This window comes from Drosophila elegans, unplaced genomic scaffold (genome assembly GCF_018152505.1).
Source record: "Drosophila elegans isolate 14027-0461.03 unplaced genomic scaffold, ASM1815250v1 contig_208, whole genome shotgun sequence".
NCBI classification, from domain to species: Eukaryota; Metazoa; Arthropoda; class Insecta; order Diptera; family Drosophilidae; genus Drosophila; species Drosophila elegans.
The window spans coordinates 25,792,985-25,816,896 of NW_024545578.1; the positions used below are offsets into that span (position 1 = coordinate 25,792,985).

At 40.9% G+C, this 23,912-nt stretch overlaps 1 protein-coding gene across 2 annotated transcripts; it reads left to right on the forward strand.

The window, feature by feature from the left end:
- The first annotated feature begins 13,684 nt into the window (after positions 1 to 13,684).
- On the forward strand, positions 13,685 to 14,970 carry LOC108146677. Of its 2 annotated transcripts, none has more exons than XM_017272733.2 (2): positions 13,685 to 13,843; positions 13,911 to 14,970. In XM_017272733.2, coding segments are annotated over exons 1-2 (624 nt in total). In that variant the 5' UTR covers positions 13,685 to 13,842; the 3' UTR covers positions 14,534 to 14,970. The 2 variants fall into 2 exon arrangements, with proteins under 2 accessions (XP_017128222.1, XP_041564045.1); XM_041708111.1 differs by having other exon boundaries at positions 13,934 to 14,970.
- The last annotated feature ends 8,942 nt before the right edge of the window (positions 14,971 to 23,912 follow it).

Below are 23,912 nucleotides of genomic sequence, written 5' to 3' on the forward strand. Positions count from 1 at the left end.
TGTCGAAGAACAAAACAAAAAATTAAAAAACAGCAAAGTTATAATTTTTTTTCAATTATTTTTCCGATTGTTCCTATGGGAGCTATATGCTATAGTCGTCCGATTTTGATGAAATTTAAACCATAATTCTGAATTATATAACCATTGCTATATGTCGAAGAACTAAACAAAAAATTAAAAAACAGCAAAGTTATAATTTTTTTTCAATTATTTTTCCGATTGTTCCTATGGGAGTTATATGCTATAGTCGTCCGATCCGGCTCGTTCCGACCTAGATACTACCTGCAATAGAAAGACAACTTTTGGGAAAGTTTCATGCAGATAGCTTTAAAACTGAGAGACTAGTGTGCGTAGAAACGGACGGACAGACGGACGGACAGACGGACATGGCTAGATCGACTCGGATCGGGTCGGAGATGTCTCCTTCACTGCGTTGCAAACTTCTGACTGAAATTATAATACCCTCTGCAAGGGTATAAAAAGAATTGTTTTTGTTTATTTATTATGCTATTTTTTTTTAAATATTGCGTATACATTTTTGTTTTATTTTTATTGGTTTGCGGCTAAACCAATACGACTTAAAGGTTTATTATACAGCTGCACGAAATATGCTGCGAGCCACTGTATGTGCCAAGAAATAAGAATATGCAGTGTGGGCGATCCCACGCTCAACGAATGTTAACAATACTCATACGGAGCAGGCGACGCCGCTCGTCAATAACATAAAAAATTCTTTCAATCACTAAGTGCCCCACTCTGAGTGGCACTCTTACTCTCAAATTATTGTATATCAATATCCCAAGCAGGCGATTTCGCTCCCAAACTTATGTACAACCAATATCCCAATCACTCCCAAACTTTAGTAAGCAAAGGGCAGCACAAGTAAGATTTTTGTTACAAAAATTTAGTCTTAAGCTGAGATCAATCGAAACAAGACGTGAAACTAATTATTCGTTTACTTATTCCTCTTAGCATTATCCTTAGTCAATTGACGGGACATTAGATCAATTAATAAAAAACACTTCACTATATATATATACAAACTTTTTAAATATCATAAATTAAACATTCTTATATGCCAAATAAAATATAGTGACTTGCAATATATCACAACTGAGCAATGTCTAAGGGAAGCTGTGCCACCCTTAGGGCCCCGCCTGAGGTTTCGAGAGAAGTTGTTGTCTTTGAGAAAGTCAGTGGTAAGTTAATCTCTGAAGTTGGAACATTAATAAGACAATTTTAATCGAAGTTTGGATCAAAAGACGAATCAATGTTATACATTTGATGTCATCCAAAGCCCAAAATAAGTTCTCCAAAAGAGCTTGGGGGCCTTATTAGTCAAAAACTGGCAAAGCGATTTTAGAGGATGAAGTAAAACACAAGTCTTTGGATCAAGCTATGAAGGACGACCTCATTAAAATAATACTTAAGGAGACTTAAATTGAAAACATGAGAATCTCTCATGCTGATTTTAGTCTGTTGGTTGATGGAGTTTGTATTTACCTTCCTGGTGAAGAAATGTGCAAGGTAAATACGAATTAAAAACTATTTTTTTTAATTTAACTGTTATTTTCCTTTTTTTCATAGGGACTATCCTTCTGGAAGGCTTTACTGTAAATATAAAAATTGCCAAACCAAGAGACTAATTCTAATTCGTGAATAATAATGGATTGTGCAATAAATTTAGCCGGACAATGTATCTGGTTTTAAAGTTTTGTCGTACAAGGTTTCACAAACTAGAAATGGTGACAATTGGGACATCGCGTGCGAAATGTGAAAATATAACTTTTACTTGCGTGAAAAATAAGCTAAAACGCTTGACAGTCGAAAGTTATAATAAACTGGTCAACATTTCCTAAATCTAGGGCTGGTGACTTGGTAAGATCTTGCTGAAACCTACACTCCAAGTCTACTTAGTAAGAACAGTCACAGCTTTATATATTAAACAAACCGATTTTGATGAAATGACATTTAGGTTATAGACTAATTTATTGTTTATGAATCCGGAAAGTTCATGCCTTACAGAAAACTTACCTATATATATATGTAGTATTCAGAAACAAACCAGAAGAGCAAGAAGAGAGAAACACAAGAAGTGGACGTCTGTTCTGACAACACAGACAGAGTTCGTTAATGTATGCGTGAGGGTAACAGATCAGGAGCGAGAAACTTAATAAAGTCACTCGATGCCGAGATCTCGAGCTAAGCAGTCCACAGAGACACACTCCACTTTGTAAATTCATTCGAACCGATACCTCCCAAAACGGTATCTGTTGTGTTATTCTACAAAACGAACGTCCAATCAGTTTTGCGCCACGTACGCTAACAAAGAATGAACAAAAATGGGCTCAAATAAAAATAGAGCTTTTAGCAATCGTTTCGAAAGGTTTCACTATTATATCTATGTAAGGATCGGAAACAAACCAGAAGAACAAGAAGAGAGAAACACAAGGAGTGGTCGTCGTTTCTGTCGACACAGACAGAGATCGCTAATGTATGCGTGAGGGTAACAGATCAGGAACGAGAAACTCTAAAAAAGTCACTCGATGCCGAAATCTTAAGCTAAGAAGTCCACAGAGACACACACCACTTTGTAAGCTCATTAAAGTTTAAATTAACACTCAACACTCAGTTGGTTAATTAAGTCAAATATAATAATAATAAATAAAGCATCAATATAATAAAACTACGTCGTCCTGGAAGTAATTCATACTTTCGGAACTCCCGGGGCCACAAATTTGGGGGCTCAACCGGAATATTTGGAACTATTACAAACCTAAGTCACTAAACTTAGTTGAGTGTTAAAAACCTTAGTCACTAAACTTAGTCGTGTGTTAAAAAAGTGTAAAAAAAACTCTGTAAATTGTTGTTGCAGACAGTTATGAACTAAAGCAAGTGTGCTGCGCAAAAAAGAAAGACAACAAATTTGCAAAGCAGGGCAGCGTGAGTGGAAACGAGACAGCAAGTTTTCGCAACATTGGAGAAGTTGTGAAAATAGTTTTGACGCAACGAGGGAAGGAGGCAAGAAACCGACATAGAAGGCGATTGAACAGCGAGTACCATTCTGGAGGCAGCGTAAACACTTTGTAGTGAACGTCAGCAAGCAAGAGGCAGGATCGTTGGCGGTGGTCATCTGGACAAAGTGGAAGGCGAGGAGCAGATACGGTAGCTAGCGGATCGCAGAAGTTGTGCGTCAGGAGTAGGCGAAGAAACGGGCTTCAGGAGGCTGGTCAAAGCAACAGAAGGAAGTGACATTGTGCACGAAAAGGCATCAGCAGTCAGAGGCCGGGTAAATCTGGAAAAGTGTTTGGAAGTGACGGGAAGAACATTCTGGAGGAGAAGTGGTGACGGAAAGACCATTCTGGAGCAGTATTGGTGACGCCGAGATTATTTTTGAAGCAGTATTGGTGACGACGAGAACATTTGGATCAGTATTGGTGACACGGCGAAAACACATTTCCGGTGAGGCAGCGAGACAAATCCAAAGCTGTATTGGTGACACGGCGAGAAGACATTTCTGGGCTTGCGAAAGAAAACGGTTGAAGAAATATTGGTGAGTGACAGGGAAAACATCGAGAGGCGAGACAAGCTTTTTTGCAACTTGGCTGGCAGAAGGCGCTGTGTCCGAAAAGAGAAGTGGAGAGCAGCACTGACCAATTTCGTGTTGGAGACCTCTTGTTGGTCTTATTGGAGAGTAGGAAATAATTTGAAATTTAACAGATTGCTTGCCTGCAGTCGGACTGTTGTGTCAACAGCTAAAAAACATGGTGTTAAGGGTTGACATTCGTTTCACATAAACGTAGAGTAAAGTAAAGTAAAGTTCACAGTTTCAAAGTCCAATATATATAAAAAACTTCATTTTGCCCTGTAGGCGGATTTGATAAACATTTTTGTATTGTATAAGCACTATATTTTATATCCTAATATTCTATAATTATATTTAAGTAAAAATGAACAGGCAAGAGATTTTGGCATTGCGCGCTAAGTTGTCAGAGCTAGGTCTTAGTACAATAGGAAGAAAATGAATGAATGAATGAATGGAGTCAGTTGCAGGTGTTTATATATGCAAAACAATTGCTCAGCGGAGCGGCTATGCTTTACGTTCGTAGTCAGCGTAATATTTCTGAAAGCTGCATTGCTAGAAGAATTTGGAGTTAAAGTTACATCGGCAGAGGTTCATCGTAGACTTGGCAAGCGACAACAAAAGAAAACCGAAACGTTACAAGAGCACCTCTACGCGTTAATGGAATTGGCGAAGCCAATTGATTTAGACGATGAAAGCTTGATCGAATACTTTGTCGAAGGGAAACAAGGCTTTACTTTATGAAGCCAAGAAGCTAAAGGAGCTAAAAGTTCAAATTGAGGCATAAGAGAAAATGCGAGGATCAGTGAAGCACGTCAAGTATGACTCTCACTTTTATAAAGGCGAAAAGGAAACAGTGAAAATAGTAGAGAAAGTTAGGAAATGATTTAACTGTGGTGATGAGGCTCACATCAAGAAGGATTGCCCAAAGAAAAACAACAAGTGCTTTAGGTGCAACCAGCCAGGACATAGAGCAGCCCAGTGCAAGGTCGAGCTAGTAGCTAAACAAGAAAAGGCAACTAATCTAGTGCAGGTGGAAGGCAGGGTGAAGCCAACAAGCACGTCTTCGGGATTGGAGTTAAAGCATGTTTCGTTTGGAAAAGTAACCTTCAAAGGATTGGTAGATACGGAAGCGGACTTGTGTTTATTGCGACGCAACGTTTTTATAAGGCTCGGAGTAGAAAACCTAACAGAAGGTGAAAAATGTTTGACAGGAATTGGGTAAAGCCAAATTTTGTCTTTTGGAAGCCTGACAATACCAGTGCAGATTGATGGCATCAATCTCAACGTAGAATTCCACATTATATCGGACGAAGACATGACATTTGATGCAATTTTAGGTAGAACTCTTCTAGATAGTGTCGATATGAAAGTGACAAAGGACGGAACCGAGTTAGTTCCAAGATCAGACAGTCGGGTCGGTGAAGGACAAAAGTTTGTAGTTCGTGAAAAAGAGATAAAGAGAGAGAGTTTGTGTATGATGACCATGGAGCTGGCAGGAAGCAAGCTAAAGGTAGACGTTTCACATTTGCCACATTTTTAGAGAGGTGTTGTGAAACGTATGATAGAAGAATACAAACAAAAGGTAATTGAATACGGTAATTGAATACGAACAAAAGGTAATTGACGAGCAGGTTCAGGAGTGGCTTGAACAAAGGATTATCAAGCCCAGTACTTCGGAGTACGCTTCTTCGATCGTACTCATGGCAAAAAAGAATGGCCAGAAGCGATTGTGTTGCGGCTATCGCAAATTGAATGAGAAAATAGTGAGGGACAATTTTCCTATGATATAGATGGACAACGTGATTGAGAAGTTACAGGGAGCGCCAATTTTTACGGCACTGGATTTGACCAACGGGTATTTTCATGTTCCGGAAGAAGTAAACTCCCAATAGTATACCTCATTTGTTACACAGAACGGACAGTACGAGTTCTTGTATGTGCCGTTTGGCATTTCGAACTCGCCGGCAGTTTTTACGCGTTTTATAATGGCAGTTCTCAGGGAGGTCATCAAAAACGGTCAAGCAGTGGTTTACATGGATGACATTATCATCCCAAGCAGTGATGTCATAGAGGGAATCCAAAAGCTGCAAAGAGTTCTTGAGGTCGCTAAACAGAACGGGTTGAAAATTAATTGGACTAAGTGTCAAATTTTGCAGAGCTGGGTCGATTTTCTAGGATATATTATCGGCAATGGTTCGATCACCCCCAGCGATGAGAAAACACAGGCCGTAGCAAACTTTCCAGTGCCGTCTAGTCAAAAAGCCATGCAGCGATTTCTTGGTTTGACATCATATTTTAGGAAGTTTGTGGATGGGTACGCAGTAATAGCTAAGCCATTGTCAGATTTGCTGAGAAAGGATGTAAAGTTTGAGTTCAAGGAGTTGCAGCATGTAGCATTCGAGCAATTAAAGGCAGCGTTGACTAGCAAACCAGTTTTGAAACTGTACAATCATAGATTGGCTACGGAAATACACACGGATGCGTCGAAGTTTGGTTTTGGGGCAGTTCTTCTACAAAAGGATCTAGAGGATGGGCAGTTGCACCCTGTCATGTAAATGAGTAGAAAGACCAAGCCTTGTGAAGAAAAATATCACCATCATAATGTTCATAATAATGTTAGTTGAAAGTATTATCAATAAATGAGTTAGAGTAGAGAGTTTTAGTAAAACTTATTGGGTTATAATCAGAAGTACATGAGATCGTGTGCCTGTTAGGAATACCGTGTCGAAGTACTCGGAATTATTTGAATACTGGAAACCGTTTACCTATTTGGCGGAAATCGAAACAGGTGCAAATATTTCTAAAAGGAATTCTATGAAGGTACCGTAGACCAAGTATTGGTTCTCTCTTGAGACCGAGAGCCCAACTTTAGCGAGACGGTGTTGCAAGGTCTTTTCTGGAACAGCTTAACCGTCGAGTGTGCCATCCCAAGATGGTAATTGACATTATATTGATCTCAGAACCGCATCTAACAATATATTTACAAACTGTGGTGTGACCTCACTAAGCGCTGTTTACTTTTCTTCACCGACAACCAATTTATGCACTTTCAAGTATCAGGGACTGAAATGCGAAACACACTCACTGGGGATTTCGCTATCTGAGCCCGAAAAGCAGAGAACTATACAGCGCGATTCTCCAACCAAGCAACAATCTGCAATCTTTTTTTCGCCTGGAAGATCTACCTTCTAGCCAACTGACTTCAAATAATCTCATAGATGCCGAAAGTCCATCTGGTTTATCATCTGACCACTCGATTGTACTCAATCACATCTTTGAGCGCCCTCAGCTATCCAATATCACACAGATCTTAACAACGAATAGAACGATTTGGCTTAAATACCAACCAAAATCCAATCAGCAACAGTACTAAGGACATGGTTAACACAGTTCAAATCGTGGAAGCACTTCTTGTATCTGCAGCAAGTAACGTCGAAGTAAAACCGAAAAGTACGACATCGGCTCTCAGAAATCACACCAACAGCAGTGAGCATTGAGTATTGAGTATTGAGTATTGAGCAATTAGAAAGGAAAAAGCGCCGCCTTCGTCGATACTGGCAAGCCAGCAAATCACCATCTGCACACGAAAAACTAGTAGCTACCACACGAAAAACTGGTAGCTACCACACGCAAGCTTTCTAGAATATTGAGGCAAGAAGAAAAACAGCCCATGAAACTTATGTTATAAATTATCACCTACAAACACATAATTCCATCTCGGGAAAGCTAATCCAAATAAAAGCCCGATTCCAACTGAATCAGACAAGTTTTTGTGAAGACTGAAATATGTTCATTAAAGGCAGAGGAGCTTGCGAACAGCCTATGTAACTTCAGGTTTGGTATTAAGTTTCTTTACTTTTGATAAGCTAGAAATTTAGAAGTGTTTAGTTTTTTGGAACAGACTCGCAATTCGGAGGCCTATTATTATTTCACTCTCTTTAAGGAACAAATTCCGTTATTATTAGTTTATCATCAGGCCAACAACTTCAATTATTTAGAACGTTAAATGCTTACGGAGGAACAGATATTTTAAAAGAGGATATCTTGCGAGCGTTTAAAAATTTCAATTGTTCAACAGTACTAACATTAATTTTAATAAACTCATTAACATCATCAGATGTGGTTTTGGAGATAAATCGAGAAACAAATAATTGTTTCCTATGGAGAACAACAGAATGTTTCTTTTTACTACCTTGCACACTTTGCACATTTTTACTCCGACTTTCTTCAGAGTACGCAGTAACATTAGGAAAAGCTGGCTGTAAAGCTTTTGATCCATCGGGCTGCTCTACAACTTCTCCAGTGACAGGGGCTGATGAGCTAGGTGCCGGTAAAGACTCAATACAAGTATTTAAAATTGAAATAGGGGAAGATTCCTTTTCTGAAACTGAATTTAAAGAAGCCCCCGTTCCAATGGGCTCGGTATATCTACGCTAAGGTGACACGACACACTTAGCAGTTTTTTACTACTAAACTGTTCACTCCGCAGGTCAAAGTAATCTTTAACTGTGCCAACTCTTGCATGCATGATGTAGATGGAAGATGGCAACCTTTCTTGGCACAGGTTAAATACATAATCATTAAATATTTGTTTGTAAAGAAGAGATAATGTAATTTATTACACAAAATAATAAAATAAAAAATAAATACCTCAGACAATTTGACACTGGGATCAAAAGTAAAAGAAACTCGTGTAAATGCAAAAGCGGAGAGGAGAGAGTAAAATGTTATAGAGAGTTACTTGTGTTACAAAAAAAAACATCCAGTATCTGTTCTTCGCGTGAAGAGCATTAGTTCGGTTTCATTGGGGTTTATACCTAATCGCCCATTTGTTGAATCGGTTAAGGCCCCGGTCATCACTCCACTAATAACAACTGTGAATGGTCCTGATACTAGCAGTACTACGTCATCTGCGTAGGTTACGACTTTTACTCATTCGTTATAGAGTTCTTTCAATATGTAATTCATGTTGATTATCAAGAGTAGTAGCGATAAGACCCCGCCCTGAGGTGAGCCTCACTTCAAAAAGCGTGTCAGGTAAGTGCCACTCAGTTCGGCTGTTATCGTTCGGTTCGTGAGCATCAAACCGATCCATCGATCCAAATGTGGTCATCGTGTAATGTTTAAAATGTATCGAATTTTTTATATGAAGTTCCACCTCGTTTGCTGTTCTTCCAAAAGATGCTGTTGTTCCGTAATTTCTCGGATATGAATATCGATGAGTCTCTCCAGTGTTTTCATCGTGAAGGAGGTAAGAAAAATTGGCCTGTAATCCAGGATGTGAATTTTTTTTCCTGGTTTTGGTATGAATACTACCTTAGCTTCCCTCCATGAAAGCGGTGTATGTATCAGTTTGAAGCATGCCTCGTAAACGGCTTGCACTCACTTTCTAATGCTGTTATTTGTATTTTGTAGCATAGTAGTAATGCCGTCTGGCCCCGGGCTCCTATATTGGTCAAAGGAGTCTATCGCCCATTTAATTCTTTCAGTAGTTGTAAAAAGCCTTGTCTGTGTTGTTTGTTCATCACCCTGACCTGCTGTAGGATCTGGCTTTTCTCAGAAGTTTCCTGGAAAATTATTATCCAGCAGTGTCTCCGGGGATTCCTCCACTGTCAAATTTGCTGTGCCGCCTTGTTTGTATAGTAAAGGTGGGTCTAGCCATGTCTTTTATGCCTTCAAGTGATTCGCAGTAATTCGTGTAAGAGTTTTTTTGGCTGCAAATATCGTTATTTTGTATTCCCTACCTTGGTAGCATAGCTGATGTTGTTCCTGAGAGTACATAGTTCTTTGGTCCACCATGGCGGGTGTTGTTTCCTAGAGTAGGAAACGTTTCACTTCTTCTGAATGTATAGTTCAAAATGTTGGTGAGGTCATCTACCTTCTTGTCCAGAGCTGTCGTAGAGGACTTCTGAGTTTCGAATTGGCAATCTTACCAAATTTGTCCCAGTTTGTTCTACGTGGGTTACGTTTCGGCTCCGATTGACTAATCGGAATCGCTACTTCAAAAAAGATATAACTATGATCAGAAAAAGAATGCTGTTTCGACACTATTAATTTATCGACCTTGTATTTGCTAAATTCCGCCTGAAGAGTGTCTAACACCCCTTCCCATTCCTGAAAGTCCCTAGTGTTTGGGAATTGGAAGGGTGGTGTTTTACCTTTTCATACAGATGGTGATGTTAATGCATATTATGTTATCAAAAAGAGAGCTGGTTGTTGGTTTCAAAGCCTCGGATTTGCGTTGCACCTGAGCACTAGGGTTGTTTTGGTTTCTCCAGCCCATTGCATCAGCTTAATGACAGGTTCAGGTGGAGCCGGTTCATCATGAGCCATGTATGCTGAGGCTAGCGCTATCGACGTTCCATCCGCCACTACGAATCTTGCGACTGCTATATCCGGAGTAATAAGGTTGGAACATAGAAGTGCGTTATAGTTATTCTTCATGAATATACTTGCCCTCGTCTTACCTGTCGAGTTGTGTGTGTAAAAGAGTGTTTATCCTTGCCGTGTTGGGCCAGAGACCTGCTCGTCAGGAGTCCATGCTTCTTTTATGATGTCAATGTCTATGTCTCTCTCACTGAGAAAAACTGACAGGATCGCAAAAGCGTGCGTACTGCGCTCCAGGCTAATCTGCACGACTTTAGGCATCGCTGCAATTGGGGGTCGTGTCCGGTGCTATGTCGTCGATGAACATGTCGTCCAGTAACTATTGTGTCATCGACCTCCTCCAGTATCTCGTCCGGTTCCGTCAGAAGACCTTGATCTTGGCCTTCTTCAAACCGCACCGAATGGTGTAGTCCGATTTTTCCACCTGCGGCAGGCAGATCTGGATAATCAGGAAAAGGAAAGGCTTCACTTCATTTCCTTTTCCACCTTTAGAATCGCCCAGTCGTTAGTGTACACCTTTGGGTTCTGAGCCTTCAGAAGCAACAACACCTTTGCCTGCTGAGATTGCTCCTTGGGCAAACAAATGCGGACTTGCGGTCCACTTTGGAATCTCCAAAGGCTTCACTTCATTTCCTTTTCCACCTTTAGAATCGCCCAGTCGTTAGTGTACACCTTTGGGTTCTGAGCCTTCAGAAGCAACAACACCTTTGCCTGCTGAGATTGCTCCTTGGGCAAACAAATGCGGACTTGCGGTCCACTTTGGAATCTCCCTGGCGTAAACGAGCTGCTTTGGCTATCAAGTCTTGACCTCAATCGCATCCCACTTCTCGGACAGCAAGCGTCCGTCGTTGTGAAGTCTTCCACCAGTGCCGATGTGAGGTGAATTTCTTGGCCTTCTTTATTTATTTATTTTACCAACTGAAAAATCTTCTACTGGCTACTTATTTAAGACTTAACTAGGACTTAACTAATCATCACTAATCCATGCTAAAAAGATCATCAATAAATATAATTTCATGAGGCAAATGTAAATTACTGGGAACCATCGCCGAGGCACCTGCATCATGAACCCACACAAGCGAAAAGAGGTTGAAGTCGTCCAAAACGAAGGTGTACTGATTATCATCTAGATCCTGATAGATATTGGCAATATTGTCCACATGCTTGGGGGTATATATGATACCACCAGGAAAATAGTCTCCGCAGGTTTAGAGAGAGATACGCAAATTGGATCAAAGAGATAGTCCTCATTTAGGAGGCGAATAGAAGCGCATCGCAGATTACGCACAGCTTTAAGAAGGCCGCCACTTCTAGATCATTGTGTTTTATCAGCATTCCGGTCCTAGCGAAATACTTGATAGAGATTCGGATCGAAAAATTACTGGTTAAAGAAATCCAAGTTGAGCAAGGATTCAACTAATGTAATGGCATCAGTTTATCACTGAGAAGTTTCCAGAAAATAGATCGCAATTTAGTACGCATACCAGCAATTATTTGAAAATGGATAGAGAGGGTGCCATTCCCATACCAATATTGTATAAAAAATCCAAAATCAGACGAATGCTTTCAGAAAACATTATGTGGAAGGTCCAACCGTGAAAACTATATCTCAAGCCGATGCTGCTATTGCTGCATCAAGAGAGTGGCGAAACAAGTTGAGAGCGCAATTTCAGAGAGCGCACCGATATTGAAGCTAAGCAGTTGGCTTTTACAAATATCGCACAAAGCGGACACGAAAAGCTCAAGCTAAGAAACTGATCAGAGAAACAGAGATGGAACTTGATGAGAGCGCAACTCCGAAGAGCGCTCTAAGCACGGTAAGAAGCTGACGTTGTTGTTGCGATCCAGAAGGCAAATATGATGAAGGGCATGCAGAAGATGTAAAAAAAAAAACCATCGACACCAGTGGGGCCTTTACTTGGGCTTTTTTGAACAAACAGTAAAGGTGGAACTAATTGAAGATCCGGCCGGGTCACCGCCACTTAAATCTGCCTCCGCAATGATCCCCTCGTTGAAGACAAAGTTTTACACCTTTACAGAGCGTGGCTAAAACTCACACTCAGAGTCAAAAAGATGATCAGGGACACATTATTAAGAACGGCATGCGGCTCCATTGCAGCTTTGATTCTCCCCACATGCAAATATTTAATGCTTGGCAATACTAGTAACTCATCGGAGTTAGGTGAGTAACCACAAGTTTTTTGGACTTATGGTTGTTCCTTCTCTTCTCATTCTGAATTTGTATGAAATCACCGCCTACCGCAGCATGAGGTTGATTAGTCAGGTTAGCCTGTGTAGAAGATGGCGCAGTTGCAGCGTAAGACTGGGCGGCTTCCTTTACATTGGCAACCATCAGTTACATTCTGGTAATTGTTTCCATTTTAGCAAAAACCTAAAGAAATATTGATTTTAAGTCTTGAAACAAGTGCTCAAGTGTTTTAAAATTTGCATCAAGTCAACTTTAGAATGCGAGTCATTTAGTCATAGTATATTAGGATTTACTAAGAGATTACTAAGTCAACACAAGCTGTGTGAAATACGCGGCGGCACAAAGAGGAGCAACGGACAGCATCCAAACAACGGAACTGGGCGGCTGTAACTTCGGCAGTAGAGAAGAGACATAGCGAATAGAACGTTCAAACGCTTTGAAAGCTAGATGACGACTTTACGAAGAAGGTAGGCCTCACTCTTCTTTGAGCGTCCTTTGCTCGCTTTGGCGCGCTCTCACTGACTTCGTGCGAGCGGTTCCGCAAGGTTCCAGCGACTCTCAGGTCGGTCTTGCCCTCCCCCTCATTGTTGGCTTTCTTGCTCAGGATAAATTTCTGAGCCGTTAAGTGTGACATTTGGACAGTTTCCTGGTCTTAGTGCAAAAGTTATTTGGACAGACTTCAGGGAGTTGATTTTAATTTTCCAGCGAAGGAACCAGGCCTCAATCAGACTGAGCTCACATTGCAAGAGATGAGATGCTTCGTCTCTAGATGAGCTTGTGTTAAAATTCTGGAATAATAATAATTTTTCGTGTGTTTGGCAGGTCGTTTGTTCTACCATTTTTTGAAAAACTGGCTCATTAAGCGGGAAATCGCTAAAAATATAGCTAAGCTTTGCAATGCTATAACTTCTAAACTAGTTATGCTTAAAAAAAAATGGTTTCACGTCAAAAGGAAGAAAAGTTTTCACTAAATATTTTTAAAATATATATTATTTCTAAGAAATTAAATTTTAAAACTATTCCTAATTAAAGTAAACAAATGTGAAATCAGAAACTTTGCAAAAAGTGAGCCAGATGTTGGCAAATATCTTAAAAACAACGAAGTTATGACAAATGAATGTTCTATAGTAAGCTAGCCAACTTTCTCGTTAATTTGAATATCCTTACAATTGGTATTACAATTATAGTCAGAAGGACACATTCCCGACACTATCAGCATCACCACTCGTTCCAAACTTGTCTATCAGATTTAAAGCTATTATTAGTAGCTAAAACGACCCGGAACGACTTTATCGTACAGCTCCCATTACTCTTTTCAATGGAGGCCCGATGCTATCGACCCGACGAACCCCTCCTTGAATTCGCATTCGGTATTCACCATCTGGTGAGTCATACCTGATACTTAAAAGGGTTATCAGAAAAGTACTCTATACTTACTATCGCTATTGCTCTTGATTGTTTTTTAAATGTCAACTATTATATAGACAATCAAAAAATTCCAGTAGGCGTTTGGTCAACTATCAATGAAATTGATGTCGCCTGGACTCACACCTATGAATACACTTCTCCGGTTTCTTGTGTTTCTGGCAGTGCTGTTCGTCTGCGTCCCACAGGCTCTCTATTGAATTATCTTCAAGCTTGCAAGTTTATTTCAAGCATCAGTAAGTTCTGGACTTCAAATATTAATTTAACTTTAAAAATATTGGCTTCAGTAAACCGAACTTTCAGTGAATTTCTTATGCTCTCCACAGAATATGTATAATAGTGAAAACGGGAAAATCGAAGAAAATAAGCGACTCTTTACCGAGCTTGACTCGGAAGGACGCATGGTCAGCCGGGCTATGACTCCTTACGAGTGCCAGCTCGAGGACGACGTCGAGCAGCTGCAAGAGGCGCTTTTCACGATTTCTTCTGACTACGACAAAATTCAGTTTCGGCTCCGACAGATAGCCTCAGCTTCAGCCTATGAGAGGGACCGTCTTCTTAAAGATCTAGAACGCTTAATAGCCCGAGGACTGGATGGGACTGAGAAAAAGCGAGAGAAAGTGGTACCGGGCAGGCGATGCAACTCAGCCTTTTCTGGCCAAGTACGCGCAAAGCAAAAAAAGATATTCTGTCAACTGAGGAGCCGTCTCGAAGAACTGGCTGGAGCTCCAGAAGTTTGTTTTCAAACAGATTGTTGCCCCACCGAAGGCAGATCTATGAAAACTTGTAATGCTACCATTATCAAGTCTGCCGATTGTCACATTGCCGATCAAGATATTGGGCAAAGTAAAGCATACTTTTTCAAGGTAGAGGAGGAAAAGAGTAAGCCTAGTCGACATTTGCCGGAATCACGGTATAACACATAGTCTAAGACTAATAATAGCTTAAGCTAGAAAAAAAGAAGAGTCGGGATAAAAATTTTTAAGATGAGCACTACTCGGATGGTAGTACGACTTGTCGCCGATTCACAGGATAAATGTTATTTTAATGGAATGCCAAACCAAAAAAACTATCATACTTGCACATTGAATTTTAATCTAGTGCTGCAATAGAAATCTTCCGAGCACTCCCAGTAATCCTTCAAAGATAAATTCAAAAGATTAATCATGAATAGGAATCCTAAGAAACAAATCCAAATAAAAGGGAGTTCTTTTAGGGTAATATTATGGAAAGTCAATGTGACTTCTTGTGACTATTGCGAAATGTTGTAATCTTTACCCCTCAGTTATTGGGTGTGAAACATTTTCAGTTCGAATTATATTTATTATGCAATTATTTAAAAATAAACAGCCGATCTAGAGTATATTTCCTCCATTATCAATTTGCTTATTTAGAAACGGAAAAAACGGTCCTGCCCGCGGAGCTGACATAAATTAGTTTAAAGACAACCTCAAAGAGCTGAGCGAGGTTAATATGCAAATACGAAATGTGCAACAACAAGAGAAAGATTCAACTGGTACGCAGTGGCTGTCAGACAATTTGTTATCAGATATTTTGTATGTTGAAGGTGCGATCGTCACGATTTTTTTACATCGTTAAGAAGTGTTTTTGTGTGGTATCAGAAGTTTTTGTTTGAAATATAGTCAAAGTAACCCAATACTTCTACCATGATTAAAAAAAAAACGTTTAGCTATACTTCAGTACTAATTTTATTTCGACAAACTACGTTTGACAGGACTTTAAAGCTTTGCTAACAAGAAAGGAAGCAAACTTTGGCAATCCTAAGTTTACATACCCTTGCAGCTATTCCAAAAATTAAAATTTTTTTAACAGAAATATTTTTAATGATGCTTTTGTGTTTTACAATCAGCTCTTTGATATCGTGGTCTGATTTTAATAAAATTAGAACCGTAATTCTAAAACAATAAACCATTACTTTGTATCGAAGTATATTCAATTCAATTGAAAACAAGAAAGGAAGCAAACTTCGGCAAGCCGAAGTTCTTATACCCATGCAGCTAATGCAAAAATTAAATATTCTTGAAATTATTAAAATTATAATTTACCTGCGTATATCTTTAAAAACGTTGAAGCTATGATGATTTGCATCTCAATTATTCGATAGTTCCTATGGCAGCTCTATGATATCGTTTTCCGATCTTAATAAAATTAAATGCGTAATTCTGAACTGTCAAAACGAATTACAAAAAACAACAAGAATGGAAAAAACTTCGGCAAGCCGAAGTTTATATACCCTTGCAGGTATTGCAAAAATTAAATATTCTTGAAAACATTAAAATTATCATTTACTTGCGTATATGTTTAAAATCATTGAAGATATGATGATTTGCTAAATTATTAGATAGCTATTTTTATTATTTCTATGGGAGCTATATGAACGACAAGCAGCCTATGTTTTACAAGCAGCTGTAAAATCGTTGTGCGACTTAAATAAAATTACAACCGTAATTCTAAGACAATAAACTATTCATTTGTATCGAATTATATTCAAATCAATATTAAAAAAGTAAAAGTCGTCCGATCCGCTCGTTTCAACTAATTCTAATAGTTTTAAAACTGATAGGCTAGTTTGGGTAGAAATCAGTAGACAAACCGACGGACATGGCTAGATCGACCCTCCTAGTTTTTCTGATAGGGTCGGGAGTGTGTCCTTCTGACTTTAATTGTAATACCATTTGTAATGATATAAAAATTAACGAGAAAGTTTTCTAGTTTACAATAGAACATTCAATTATTCGTTGTTTTTAAGATATTTTTCTAAATCGCTTACTTTTTTGCAAAGTGTCTGATTTCATATTAGTTCGTTTAATTTAAGAATATTTATAAATTTAATTTTTAAAAAATAATTAATATTTTGAAAATATTTAGTGAAAATGTTTCTTCCTTTAACCAGAAACCATTTTTGTATAACATTTTACTCAAATTGATGGTGGATACTTTTAGGAGGAAATTCTTGCCTTAAAAGTAACCGTTTTCGTTGATTAATAACTTACGACAACAACATCAAGCGCTATAAACTTAAAAAGCAAAACAAAAATCGTTTTTTAAAACGTCATCAAACAAACTTTTTTTGTAATAACCTCTGCTCAACGTAAAAAAAATGATTCCACAATTCTTAAACAAGTCCTTATAATTTTTCAAACTGACAAACGACACCTAAAAATGTTGTATTTTTTTAATATGCAAAAAAAAAGTATCATAATTATTTATTTTTAACTAAATCTGTTTATATAGTATAACAAAAACAAGTATTAAAAGAAACATTTTTTTAATGAGTAAGCTGTTTTGGCATATACTGTATATTGGCCATTGCAACGAACCAATGCATCTGGCAGGTATGCTTTGCACATCTTCCCATTTTTCATTAAATTTATAATAAATTGTCAATTGTTCCACTTGTGCAGAGGAAATAAAGTATATATTTACGCATTTTTAATTAATTTTTAATTTAATTTTAATTTAAGCTCCAACTCCGTTAGCAGCTCCCTTTCCGTAAGAACTGGCAAAAAAATTCATTAATATCCACAATATCAAGTTCGTCAAAATATAGTTGTTTTTAAATTGTGGGCAGCTTCCATCAGCAAATATAAATATTTTTGAAAAAGGTCCATAAATTTGTTTTATTTTAAAAATAAGGCTGAACAGAAAAATATAAACATCATGTTTATTATGCGTCAGTTTATCACTTATAACTGCAAACGACTGTGAAGCACCAGGCAACCAAGCTACGCAGGTAAAAATTGTTACCTGGTTGTAGCTGAAATGAGCACTTTGTATTTCATTTTGGTGTGTCAGTCGATAATTTTCGGCAAAATCAATTTGAAGCACGAGCTCAGATGGCTCTAAGTTCATTTTTGTTCCCTCAAAATATTTTTTCTGGGCACTTTTTACATAAAAATGGGTCTTAAACGATGATAGCTTAGCCTCCATATCAAAAATAAATTAAATAAAGTTGAAGTTGTATAAGACAGAACTATGCGGCTTTATATTTTTCGCCATTGCTGCCAAATCACTTTATCTTCCATATTAGCTAAATATTATTATTATTATCGTATCGGGGTGTTTAGTGTACCGCGACCTGTAAGATCTATTGTACCCCCATTCAGAGCCTCAGATATCTACCCACTTCCTCGAATAAAGTCGAGGAGTTTTAGTGGGTTGAGTTCTGGTTCCTAAGATTTTACATCTTATACTTGCTAATGCCGGACAGTCTGCGATGATGTGTTTAGAGGTTTCGTCCTCTATGTCGCAGAATCTGCAAGTTCTACTGCTGGTTATTCCCATCTTACCTAGGTGACTTTTCAGTCTACAGTGCCCGGTAATCCAGTAAAGATCCTAAGTGAATTTTTCCCTAGTTGAATAAGTTCCTTGAACCTCTTCTTGTTGGAGTTATTTATTTGAGTTTTGGCTTGCCTTAGGCCTGGGGTATTCCTCCACTGTTCTTGCCTCATGGCGCCTTCCTCTTTCGTAAGGTATTCTTTTATAGTGTGCCTCCCTATGCCACAGTAGGGCTCTGGTCCTATCAGGGGCTGTTCGGCTCCTAGTTTTGCCATTTTATCGGCAAGTTTATTTCCGGATTTATCCTTATGTCCCGGAATCCATCTGATATATATATAGCTTACTCTTCACCTCTAGGATTAGCTTCGAGGTGATTTTGTTACTATGTAAAGCAGTAATTGCTGCTCGGCTGTCCGAAAGGATCGATATGTCCTTTTCCTTGTATCTCCGCTGTATGTTGAGCTCTGCACAACGTCCAATGGCACATACCTCAGCCTGGAATATGCTGGTGTATTGGCCAAGGGATTCGTGGTATTTTATGCGAGGCCCTACCACTTCAAGGCCCGTGCCTTGTTGTGTCAGGGATCTATCTGTGTACCATGCTATGGTGTGTTTAGCCATAGGGTGCACTTCAGACAATGTGGTCCAATCTTTCTTATTGCCTAGGTGTGCTGTGAAGTTCTGCTTGAAGATTAATTCGGCTGTCATTTCATCCCTAGGGTGGAGTATTAGGGGCACCTCACCTAACAGATTAGTCGCATCCCTGTTATTTAGAATGTAACCACTACCTGTGCCCTCAGTGCTTATTCTCAGGAGTGTAGCTTTGCGTTGAATTTCAATTACACAGTGGAGTAGTGTTAGCTCCATCAGAATTTCTAAGGCAGTTGTAGGACAGGTCCTCATTGCCCCTGTTATGCATACGCAGGCAAGTCTTTGCAGCTTTAGCTCGTTTACCCCATGCAAGTGCTCCGTAAGTGAGGATTGGTCTCACGATCATTAAGTATAGCCATCGTATTATCTGAGGCCTGGTTCCCCAGGATTTCCCAGCAATTTTCCGACAGGTATAAAGTGCTCTGTAACACTTTTCCAATGTCTTTTGGACATGGGAAGCGAAGTTCAGCTTACTATCCAAGGTGATTCCGAGATATATAACCTCTCGGCTAGTTTCTATAGGAGTTCCTAGCAGTGAGATTTGTCTCATTCTCTGTAGTTTGTACTTCCTTGTGAAGGGAACGATGACTGTCTTAGGAGGATTTAAGTTGAGTCCAACCTCCCTGCACCAGTCTAGCGTTGTCTTAAGTCCGAGTTGGACGATGTCGCAGAGTGTCGTTTCAAATTTACCCCTGGCGATTATCACGATGTCATCGGCGTATCCCTGACATTGGATTCCTTTTCCAGCAAGTTTGCTGAGAAGCTCATCTACTAGCAGACTCCATAGCAAAGGGGACAGTACTCCTCCTTGCGGGCAGCCTCTGCTGGTTGCAATTGTCACTCTATCCAAACCCAGTGTACATGTTGCTTGCCTGAATTCAAGTAGGTTGCCAATCCATTTGCTCGTAGTAACATCTGTGTTCCTTCTGGACAGGGCAGCTCGAACTGCATCATGTGATGTGTTGTCGAAGGCTCCCTCTATGTCTAGAAAGGCACAGATAGCTATTTCTTTGCTGTCAATTGCCCCTTCTAGGGTGCGACATAGTTTATAAAGTGCAGTGTCTGTTGAACGGCCTGCTCTGTATGCATGCTGTGTGTTTTGCCGCGGACAGTCTCTGAGGGCTGTTCTTCTGATATTGTAGTCTACCAGTTTTTCCAGCGTTTTAAGACAAAACGAAGTTAAGCTGAGAGGTCTGAAGGACTTTGGGCTGGTGATGTCTTTCTTCCCGATCTTGGGGATGAAGACCACCCTAGCGCTGCACCATGCACTTGGGGTGTACCCAAGGGCTAGGCTGCTCACCATTAGTCTTCTTAGGCAGGTTAGGAGTAGTTCCTGCCCCTGCTGTAAGAAAGCTGGAGAGATCATGTCTAATCCCGGTGAATTTAATGGTTGGAAGGTTCCAATAGCGCATTTGAGTTTCTCGGACGTAACTATAGACTTGGCTGTTGCTCAGTCACTAGCTACTGTCCTAGGGGTTCTATGTTGATCACGCCTTATGTTTCCCGTAGTGGGAGTACTCCACGGGAAATGCGTGTCAAATAGCAATTCTAATTTCTCCCGATCCGTGGAGGTGAAGGTGTTATTCCCTTTCCTCAGATCTAAATTACTATCCGTTGCACTTTTAGCCATTGATTTGTGCAGTCTCTCGCCCTCTTTGGCGTTACTTATTGCCTCACAGAAGTTCCTATAGTTTTTCCGTTTGGCTTTCCTGATCTCTTTCCTCAAACAAAATTGTCCTGTGGTCGGACATGGATTCTTCTGGTGACACATGCCAGTTCCTAATATGGGGCTTAAATGAATTGGTTGCTAGAGTTATGTCTAGCACCTCTTCCCGTACCCTAGTAACAAATTTCGACCTGGCGCCGACATTACAGATCTCTAGGTTATTGTTTAAAATAAATTCTAGTAATTGCTCACCTCTGTTGTTGACATCCGTGCTGCCCCAGATCACACGGTGCGCGTTGGCATCGCATCCTATGATGAGGGGGATCTTGTTTGTCCGGCAGTGGTCCACGAGCCCGGGAATTCCTGGCGGTGGACAGGCCTCCTCCCCAGCAAAGTAGACGGAGGTCACTGCTAGCTTTGCTGCAGCTCCTGTGCCGTTGATGGCTACGGCGACGCAGTCTCTGCTCATGAACTCTGAAAAGATACTATAATTGATATCTTTCCCTATAACGATGCATGATCTGGGAGGTAATCCTCCTGGATCGCCTTTAATGCCATGGTGCCACCATGGCTGCTGTACAAGGGCTAGCCCGAGGTGTTGGGAGGTGAACATCCTCGCCAAGACAGCAGATGCTGCTTTGACCCGATGGATGTTTACCTGGGCTAGCCGAGTGCTGCTTGTTGCAGCCATCACTCCGAGGTTTGGTGCTCCGTGATGTCTGGTGAAGAGAGAGAGCAAGTCTCTCCACCACCGTCTATCACGGTAATCTCAGCCTCCTCGCAGCTGTCATCCAGGAGGAGCTCCTGGGCCAGCTCCTGGGATGACATAGGGTGTCCATCCCTTTGGTCGTCCCCAATGTCCATGCTGGTGATGGATTGTCCGTCTTTCTCCCCACTCTGAACGTCGGCTCCACATTCAGTGGTTCGAGGGTATCCTCGACAGCCTCGCAGATGTCTTCACTGGGCGTCTCTTCCGGAGCTTTCTTAGTCTTTTTCAGACCGCTCACGGTGACGTGGCCAAACCGGAAGTTGAGCTTGTGGTCACGCTCCACTATCTCATCCTGGAGATGACCTTCCAGGCGTCCGTCTCGAAATGGTTTTGGAAACCAATGAAGGCTAGTATCTCCTCATTGGTCCGGTCTGAGCTCCTCGGGCAGAACAACGTGCTGTTGTAAGCTGCCGGGATGTCTGCTCCCGTGCGGGTTCCTAGGGGTACTCCCTTCCACGTCCGCAGTTGAAGTACGGCAACCTTAAGCTACTCAGCTGAGCCTTCATCCAGGTAGTCGATAATCAGGTAACCCACCATGAAGTGGATTCCCCTGAAAACGACCGGACCGGTCCACGCTGACGTGAGCATCTCGTCCATGACCGATTCCTGGAGCCCGGATAGTTCCTCCTCGGTCAGGCTGGCCGCCGGGAAACCCTCCGGGAGTATGGACATTCTTATGAGCGTAGCTTTCTTGGCAGCCTCCGAGCTAGAGGGTCGTCCTCCAGCGGTTGTCGGCTTCTGGTTTTGGCGGGGCTGGGAAGGTATCTTCCTGGCCTGCACCTTTGCCTTTTCTGCCGCTGCTGCTGCTGATGTGCTATGCCCCTCTTGCCCAGGGACCCGTGAGGACATCTCACTAGCCCATGTGCCGTGCCTAGACCTCTTGTGGGTATCCGTTGGTGGTGGTGCGGCTGGTGTTCAGCCATTTGCCAGCCGGTGCTCGGCTTCTTTTCCTTCTTCAACCCCCCCCCCGGGTTTCCCCCCTTAATAAAAAAAAAAAAAAATTCTTTTTTCCCCCCCCCGGGGGGGGCCGCGGGGGGGGGGGGGGGCTTCCCCCCCCCCCCCCTTTGGTGGGGGGGGGGGTGGGGGGGGGGGTGTTGGCTGGGGGGGGGGGGGGGGGGGGGGGGGGGGGGGGGGGGGGGGGGGGGGATCTGTCCTCGAAGTGTCTTGCGACACCGGTTGCAGGGATATCCTGCGGGATTTTTATATTTGTTGTCTTCTTCATGGGGTCCCACGAGTTGCGGAGAAGTATATAGTCCGCCCGGGCAGATATCCGCCTTACCCGGGTAAGGCTTAGTTAGGACAGACGGTCGCCACTTGCCTGAACCCTCCGTTTGCGACTGGGCTATTTGTTAACTCGGGCCCCCAGCCAGGCTGACTATTGGCACGGGTCGAATGACACCTTAGTCCGGCACCGAGGTGAGATGTGGGGGATAGGATGGAGGTAGGTAGTTGTGAGGGAGGGGGTGTGTAAGGCTACGGTCAAACAAGCGTCTTGCCGGTATACCTCCATCTGTATACCCGCTGTTTGTCCGGGGTTGCTTATTTGCTTGCGCTTATTCGCAACTAACCTTCCCAGAAGGCCGTTCGCTATCCGCAACCTGCGACCCGCCTGGTGGCCTCAGCTAAGCCTCCCTTCGAACCATCCCACTAGTTCTTGAGCTAAATATGCATGGGGTATAAATTCCTCTTTTAAATCTTTTGGGCACTGGTCACAATTGCTTGTCGTGCAATATTCATTCTGAATATCGCAGCAAACTGTTTTCAGAAACGCTTCAAAATCTTTTGGAAAAGCTGAAATTATTTTTGCGAAACTTTGCAAAAGAAAGCCGAAATTTGCATGATACATGCAGACACACATATTGTGCGGCGTTTTATTTGTCAACTGGACAATACGAGGTCGATAGCCGTACCTCTTCGCTTGGAAAATATTTCTTAAATTAATTTATACGTTTCGGACACTGTCAATGTTTTTTACCAGAACTTTCAGAACTTTTAGCTTTTTGTTGAAGTCTTTTTGAAATGCTCTTTCCTCTTTTTTAACTGCTTCTGCCAAGGATTGTTTAGACTCGTAAGGCGCAGTTTGATTTCGGCGGAAGAGCTACGAAGAGTTTTTGGCGCCTCTCCCGTTGTCGTATGTGATTATATCTTCGTTTTTCTTCTAACACTTCCTGATTACTTTCAGCCAGCCTTTTCCACGCTTATCTATTATTCCGCATTCGTTCTTTTTTTCTTAATTTATAATTTTGAAGTTTGGTTTCATTGTTTTTTAAATGTTCTCGCCACTTTTTGCAGAAAATTTTGTTTTTTTCGTTTTCTTCATTCATCTACGTTAAATAGCGAACTATCTTATCACAAGAACAACACTATGCCAAACGATTCACCATAGAAATGCTAAATATCATAAAAAAACCTACAGCCATACGGATGAACTACAAAACGGACACTGACAATTGCGCTCATTTATATAGACATTTAGTAGGGAAAGAATAATTAGTTAACAACTCCACGTCACCGGCCGCAGACATGTAAATTTAATGTATTTCAAATGTAAATTGTTTTCTGATTGTTAAGAATATTAAAATCGTTGCTATTATTTTATAGTTGTCCAGAAGAGCATCCGAAGTAAATTGACAAATAACCAAAATTACAAAATTGTGTTATTTTCTCAACATCCTGACCTCGGGCCGGCTAACAATTAATATACTTTGGAAAGGTCGCCAAAACCAACTAGATAAAACACAAATATATATAAAAAAAACGCTCTTAAAAATTTTTGGACAGAAAGTCTGTTGCACGCTACGAAATTTGAAATAGTTTTCAAGTTTAACCGGTGACTATATCAATTCAATTTTTTTTAAATCGATTTGGGGTGATAATCTGTGTTTGGGGTCAAAACTAGATTGTCATTTGACTAATAAGC